Source organism: Zalophus californianus, chromosome 17 (genome assembly GCF_009762305.2).
Source record: "Zalophus californianus isolate mZalCal1 chromosome 17, mZalCal1.pri.v2, whole genome shotgun sequence".
Taxonomy (NCBI): domain Eukaryota; kingdom Metazoa; phylum Chordata; class Mammalia; order Carnivora; family Otariidae; genus Zalophus; species Zalophus californianus.
Genome location: NC_045611.1, coordinates 1,897,164 through 1,904,911, shown reverse-complemented (window position 1 = coordinate 1,904,911; position 7,748 = coordinate 1,897,164). Strand labels below are relative to the sequence as shown.

The window sequence follows — 7,748 nt, the reverse complement described above, 5'->3', positions numbered from 1 at the left end:
TCCACAGGCGCTGGAGAGCAGCACCACGTGGAGACAGTGGGGTCCCTGACCTCAGGCTTCCCGTCCTCCTGTCACTCTGCCAATGACAGCCTGGAGCCTGAAAGGGAAAAAGCAGAGAGGGGCTCTAGCATCTCTTCCTGAAAGAGGCTAGTGGAGCAGTTCTGAGGAGTCGGGGACATTCACTCAGAGGCGCCCGAGCACAGCCAGCCGCACAGAACACACAGAACCGCCCAGCCAACAGGAACTTTATTTCAAAGATCGGCAGAGACACAAAGCGTGTAAAGGTGGTCGGCGGGCTGCCGCCAAGAACTTCTAGAAATCAGAGACCTACAGGCGGACAAGGTACCATCAACCAGGACACGCGGCTCCTTGTCTGGCCAAAGGGAAACCGCCCACAAAGCACCCGCGTGCCCCCTCATCTTCCAGGTGCCGCCTGCAGCAGGGGGCCCCGCCACCACCACCAGGGCAAACGGGGCCGCACAGATCACCACCTCTGCTGCGGCTGTGCCCCAAGACCGCTTTATTTTAAACCACACCCAGTGATACTGAGGGAAGGCAACTGCACCTCACTCAGGTTAACTTCTGGGGGCGGTGGGGGGAGGAGAGGTTGCTCAGGCCAGGTCGTCACACAAAGCGATTGGCACAGCGTGGGCTGCTCCCTTCCCGGCGTGGGGCCCCACGTTGTCCAGGGTGAGCCCTACCCGATACCGCTGGAGCCCGGGCAGGCCGTCTGCAAGCCGCTCGGCGGGCCCAACCGTGCGTGCAGGAGCTGCTCCGCGGGGAAGGAGGGGCAGGAGGCAAGCACGTTGAGCCCAGGACGGAGGCCTGGGTCTGGCAGCTCCAGAGGCCACCCGCTCACCGCCTGACGGGGCGAGCACGGGCACCGCGTTTAAAGAAACCACATGGCGAGGGCATTCTTCACTCCATCCAAGAAGCCAACACGGCGCCGCTCACTGCACTCCACATACAAGTGTTCTTTCAAAACCTTAAGCTTGCCTTGAGAGCCCATCTACAAAGCAAAGCCAAATTTTAATAAAACCTCAGGAAAGCATTCAAGTCTCTCATTACCAGTAAAACTTAGGACTCTGGGAGCCCAGTGACCCCCTGCCACCCCTCCCCGGCACGTGTGCCACACTCACCCCCGGCCTCCCCGCCGCTGTCCTCGGCGCCCTCGCCCTCCTCACTGCTCTCTCCGGAGTCTGTCTCCTCCAGCCACTCCTGAGTGCCTTTAAAGCAAAAGTGCACATTCCAAGTTTCCACGCGGCGGGGCAGCGCCCTCACAAGACTCTCGGTGCGGAAGCGGCCCGAGCCCCGGCACCACCGCACGCTCTGAGGAAACGCGTTTTCTCTCGGTCTCCGGGCGGAGGTGGGGTGAAAGACACTGACGGGCAAAGACACGAGACCCACGCAGAGTTCTCTCCTGCTCCCCAGCTCTAGCCTGGTCTCGCTGCAAGACAGGAGTCTCGCACCGGCCACAGAGGAACTTTCCCCAAAAGTGTGGATTTTAACTTTGTTTCTGGTTTCTGGGCTTAAAGAAAGGAGCGGTGGCCTGTGTTCAGCAGCTGCCGGGGTAGGACACGGAGGCGAGGGACGGAGCAGTCTGGACCAGAGCAGAGGAGGCCTGGAGGTGCCCCCAGGTCCTGGGCCGGCCCCGCCCTCACTTGCTCAGAGGCGGCTGTCCGCGGACGAGGGGCTCTGTGAGAGCTGTTCTGTACAACGCCCCTCTGAGCAGCACCAGGACAGGTCTAAGGCTCATCGGAGTGCTGGAGCAGGCAGCCCACCCCCCTCCGCTCCCAGAGCAGGGATGGAAATACAGAGGACGTGGCCCCTCGCCCAGCACGGGCTCAGCGGCACAGGGCAGATCTGAGGGGGCGCCTGCTTGCAGGCAGATGTGACAGAGACGCTTTGACGGGGTTCCTGCGCCAACCTGAGGAGGAGCGTACCTCCACCCCAGCTCACCTGGATCCATCTCCACCAAGACCGTCCACTCCTGCATCTTGTGGAGATCTAGGCAGTACAGGTCACTGAGGGTGACCTGGCGGTCACCTGCCTCAAACATGCCTCCGTAGAGGTAGAGCCGCCCATGCTTTACGGCCAGCATGGCGTTCGAGCGGGGGCTCGGCTCCACCACGGGGCCGCCGGCGGCGTCAGGGCTGTCCTCCTCGTCAGAGAGGGGCTGTCCAGCCGAGCCCGGGGCAGCCACCATCTGTTTAGTGGTGACCACGGTCCCGTCCTCTGTGGCCACCTCTCTGAGCACCTCCAGCGGCCCCTGGGCACCGGCGCCCCCACGCCCCTGCTGGTCAGCGCCTCCGGGCTCTGCTGTTTTGTCCCTCCTCCGTTTCTTCTTGTCCGACTTAGGTCCCTGTTGAGAAGAAGCAAGGCCACGCATTTTAGCAGCAGACAGCAGTGAGCAGGCAGCATCCTTGAGCCCCAAAGGGGCTAGGCCACAGGGGTGAAGCACCTGCTGCGGTTCACCCTGGGGGCACAGAGCCTCTGCCTGCGTGTGACCCCTCCAAGAAAAAGGCAGGGAGGGCCACGCATCCAGACACTGGCCGCGGTGCGGTCCACCCGTTTTCCCGCAGAGGCTCTGCAACCGGAGTGGGGTCTCTACCAGAATGGGCCACCTCCTTCGGCATCAGGGCCACTGACCCCATCAACTCCTCTAGACCTGAAGCCCCAAGGGGACCCCGCTGCTGGGACAGCCACCCATAGTGCCGCCGTGGAGTGCAGGGAGGGACGCAGGCGTCCCTGCCCACGGCGACAGTAAAGATGCCGAGAGCTCCCACGGGCCCCACACACACAGGAACTGGGGAGGCCCGGGCAGCTTGAAGCCTCGGGGAAGAACCGGCTGACGCAGCGGAAGGAAAGCAGGTGCAGCCTTGCATCGGGGTGCGCACTTTGGGGCCCGGCTCTACCTTCAGCTGCCCCGCAAACCAGCGGCCTCTGGTGGCGTCATAGAAATGCAGGTCGTTGAGGAAGTCTCCCTCCAGGCTCTCCTCCTCTTCCTCGTCACACACTCCCCCGAAGAGCAGCGTCTGATGGTTTGGGGTCACAGCCACCGAAAAGCCAGACCTCGGAGTGGGCTTGGCTCCTGCAGGATTAATCCGGGTCCACGCCCACCTGCCTGCTGGAGGAGCGGGAACACAGGGTAAGGGTGGGCCGGCCACGGGCTCACCCAGGATCACCGACCCCGGGGGACGGGACAAGCGCAAACACAGGACTGCAGGCAAAAGGGCATCAGGTTCAGGCATTCTGAGCCCTCGGCAGAAACGAAACAGTCCAACACGCCCCCGAGCCTCAGCCTGCTCCCGAAGGTCCTGCGCGCACTAAGTAATGTTTCCACACGCCCTGCAGACAGCCCCTGGGCCAACCACGCCCCAGCTCTGGCTCTGAGGCCCGGCGGAGACGGAGGTGGGCAGGCCGCAGTGCTAGGAGGGCCTCACGCCGCGCCAGGCCCTGCAGGGGGGCCGCGGAACCGAGAGAGCTGCTCCGCGCGGGCTGTGAGCTCTTGCCCTGCTCAGGACCACAGACTCTCCTGCAGGCGACACGCACGCGCGCTCGCTCAGCACGTGCCTGATGAACGTGGTAACGCTCAAAACATGACCTAGGGTGAAGCGTGGAGGATATCTTCCCACCACATCTAGAAAAAAGAACCGAGACTGTCCTTTTATTGAACGTTTAAGGAAAACTGAACAGAAGCAACAAATGGCCAACGTGGTACCATGTCACGCCCACCTGTTGTTCATCAGCACAGAGCACAGGTGCGACTCTGGGGGCACCCAGTACTGGGCCACGAGGACTACTGCTCACAGCCAGCATGTTAATGTGGTACGGAAACAGAGGAGGAAAAACACCAGAGGGCCCTAGCTCACAACGCACCACATACTTCTTGCTGGCGGTCGAGGGTCTGATGCCCAGGTGCACACGTTGAGCACACGGGCTCAGGGTCCGGTTCCAGCTCCGGCTCCCTGATGTGCACACCAGGCAGCTTTCTCCTTGACTCCAAACCTTGGTGCCCACTGAGGAAAAGGCAGATGTCCTTATTGGTCACTGGGCAGCGTGGCTGACTTCCTGAGAAGTGCCCGGCTTCACAGAGGTTAGGGTGGGAGAGATGGAAGGGTGCTGTGTGGAGCAGCCCCGTCATTCTACAGCAGACAGCCTCATGGGGCGGGTGGAAAGGCTTGCTGCAGGTCCCAAAGCAGACCCAGGACCAGACTGGATCACCTGAGTCTAGCTAGCCCAGCCTACTCATCCCAAGTCTCACCGGCCACCACCTGACTTTCTGAGCTTTAGAAAGCAAACGTGGGGGCCGCTGACCCACAACAACCATGCCCAAATCCCACATCCAGCAGCCACTTGCTCTTGAGAACAAGTCAGGGAACGGCTGACAAACGGTGGCTTCCACTTGCTCTGAGGTTGCCGTCCCAAACACCTGAGGGTGATCACTCCTCGGCTGTCCCTGCTGTGCAGACACTTAGGGTTATTCATGAGCACCTGGCCTGCCTGCTCAGGTGAGGACTTGCCCATGACTCCAGCACAGTGTGCAGGGGTTCGCTGCCACCCTCCCTTCCCCCAGCCCCGCAACCACAGAGCAGGAGGGGCTCTCAGGTCTCTGCCCTGCTTCCTGTAGGAGCCTGTGGCCCACCCCCATGACCCAGTGCATGTACCTTCTCTTCCATCCTCAGGCTGCAACAGGAACATATCTGAATGCTGGGTGCCTCTGTCCACATCTTTCTTGACTCTCTGCAAAAGGAACAGGGAGTCGTGTGAGAACTGGCCAGGCGCCACCTACAACGCCCCGCACAGCCCCCTCAAGCTTGTGGTCTGCCTTCCTGTTGGGGTGGACGCCCTGGGCGCCTTCGTTTGGATGAGCCTCAAAGAAAATCAGAACTATGACCCGTTCAATTCTGACCTCATTGAGCAGATATAATAAAAAAATATTAGTAATGATTTATTAACCAAGAATAGATTTTGAATGTTAAAAATTGACCATTCTAACAAGAACTGTCGTGAGCTCCCATGGCTCTGCAGCGACCCTGTTCCAGGTGGAGGGGCCCTCCCCCGAGGCCATCATAAAGTTCCATCGCAGTTCTCGTGTGTCCCCAACCCCATCATCTTTCAATTCATGTGCTCAGACTTCCCTGCAAGAATCACATTCACACTTGCTGCCCAAGCCAGCCAGGTGCTACCATTTAAAAACTTTTCTGAGCGTCTCCAACAATGAAACCAAGGTTTCCCAGCCCTGAGTCCTCAGCGTCAGGTCAGCTGCATTGGCCCAGACTCCCCATCTCTGACGCCCCTCAGGAGTAGAGAAGTCGCTGCTCAGCTGTGCTGCATCTTGGGTCTCCTGAGATTTGTCTGATCTGTCTCTCAGCACTGCACGGGGCTGTGGGCCCCACGGGTAAAGTGCCCTTCCCTTGCAGCACACCAGGGGTACATGCTGGTGCCATGACTTCCCACTGCTGCTGATCCTGGTCACCTGGCTGTCACCCCCCTCCCCCTCCCCCGCCCCAGTCTGTAGCTTTCCACAGTCCTCTGGGGAAGGACATCACTGTGCACAGCCCCGGTTGCGGAACGGAAGTCAGGCTCCACCCCTCAAGGGCAGAGTTGGCTACATAATTTATGTGGAATTCTGCATAGGGATTTGTCCCCTTCCCCTGATTTATTTAGTCATTCAATCATTTGCTTATAATCAAATGGACTCACAGATTTTTATGTTCTACTCTGGGCTGTAAATCCAGTCCGCTTTACTTACTTTGCTGCTAAAACCGTTGAACTTTGGCCACTGGAAACCCTTTCGGTGGCTCCTGTGTCCGTCTGATACAGCCCGTAATGTGAGTTTCCTATAAGCACACCCTTAGGTTGGGGAACCACAAGACCCTCCAGCCTCATCCCGTAGTTTTTTTGATCCAGGCCTGGAATCCACCATTTCCCCGAGGAGCCCCAGGTCCTCTAACTGGACATGGTTAGAAACTGCGATCTGGGCACCAGGAGTGCTCACTGCTGCGGTTACTTCTACACACCACCCCCCCCGCCACACACACACACACACACACACACACACACACACACACACACACACACACACACACACACACACACACACACACACACACACACACACACACACACACACACACACACACACACACACACACACACACACGAGATCAGGAAATACGAACACATACCTCCTTTCCTCTCAAACACAGGTATGCCTTTACTACAGGGGGCCTGGGCACCAGGAGTGCTCACTGCTGCGGTTACTTCTACACACCACCCCCCCCGCCACACACACACACACACACACACACACACACACACACACACACACACACACACACACACACACACACACACACACACACACACACACACACACACACACACGAGATCAGGAAATACGAACACATACCTCCTTTCCTCTCAAACACAGGTATGCCTTTACTACAGGGGGGAGAAGCCGGTCTCCTTTTGGAAAACAAAGCCACAATCCAACTGTCCACAGACTGGACATGTGACCTGACTATCCTAAAGCCCAGGAGGTTCAGGATCGGCCCTGAGTGGGGAATGGCCTGCATCTCTGGAAATGAAAACTTGGGTTGCGCCTCTCTGGTTTTCCTTCCGGACACATCTGCAGGATTCAAGTGAGGCAATGTCTGCACATTATTCAGACAAGATGTTTGCACAGCGGGAGGGACTACCCTTCCACCCAAAAGGCCCAGCACGTGCAGGAACTGAATTCACACCCAGAGGCCCCACCCGCTGGGGGGACCTGGAACGAGTTCAGTGACCGCTCTGTTGCTAGAGACATAAGTTACAGCTGAGCTGCAGCCCCCGCGTCGCTGCACCTGCTGACCTGCGTGCTGTGGCAGCGGCCAGAGCCTAGTAGTTAAGGGGGCTCTTCTATGCTGTACCAATTAAACACCTCCTCTCAAGGCCCACGAGCCAGAAGCCTTCCCGAGAAGGGCGATGCCACAAGCCCAGGGCCACAGCCTGGTGCCGGCCAGTGCGTGGACCAGGGCTCTGGCTGGACGGGGACGGGCAGCCCTTCGGACCAGAGCTCACTGGTGCCAGGGCTGCCCGCCCCACCAGCTCACTAACTCCTCCTGTACAGCAGTTTCTTTTCTTGAAGTGCAGGGACTTGCCCAAAATCCAGTCTGTGGTCCTCACAGGGACCCACAGGAAGCTACCTGCGTAATGCTGTTGTTGTGCCACTGCCTTTAAAGGGCACGGCCAGGCTTCCCACGAGATTCAACAGGCCTGGTGGAGGAAGCAAGTCTGCACAAGCCTTGGGAGACGCTGAACTCCCGCCTCGGCAGTGTGACGTTCCGTACAGTGCCTCAGCCTCTCTCTAGGGAGGGGCACTTGTGTAAGAGGCTGAAACTAGGTGCATTTTACAAAGAATGTATTCCCCCGCTCACACGTTTCTGTCCACTGCAGTACTAATGGAATCCATGGAATCCAAAGACACTTTCGGACAGAGACGTGTATCAAGCGTTACAACATTACACTGCAAAACAACACAACTATCTCCAAAACGACTCAGAGTGTGCCTGAAACCCAGGCACCTCCTCACACTGCACTCACACCCTGCACTCGGGTCTTCAAATCAGCAGCTCTAGCTCCCTCAGCCTCAGATGTGGAGATTCAACCTCCTGGGCCACCCCAGTTTCAGGGTAATCTGACCCTACTAAGGGGCGGCAACGGCTCTGAGACGAGCAAGGGAGGGCCCTGCGCTGCTGCGC

The 7,748-nt window shown here is 58.7% G+C and overlaps 1 protein-coding gene across 4 annotated transcripts in view; it reads right to left on the bottom strand.

Annotated features, from left to right (window-relative positions):
- Positions 1-228: 228 nt before the first annotated feature.
- KLHDC4 (kelch domain containing 4) overlaps positions 229-7,748 on the bottom strand; it is a 50,699-nt gene continuing 43,179 nt past the window's right edge. For 3 of the 4 annotated variants that reach the window (XM_027618537.2, XM_027618539.2, XM_027618540.2), the window contains 5 exons: positions 4,668-4,743; positions 2,916-3,127; positions 1,960-2,362; positions 1,140-1,226; positions 229-1,009 (listed from right to left, as the gene is read on the bottom strand). In XM_027618537.2, coding sequence (XP_027474338.2) covers positions 987-1,009; positions 1,140-1,226; positions 1,960-2,362; positions 2,916-3,127; positions 4,668-4,743 — 801 coding nt within the window. In that variant the 3' untranslated portion in view covers positions 229-986. The remainder of the gene's footprint in view (positions 1,010-1,139; positions 1,227-1,959; positions 2,363-2,915; positions 3,128-4,667; positions 4,744-7,748) is intronic. The other variant, XM_027618538.2, reaches the window with a different exon arrangement.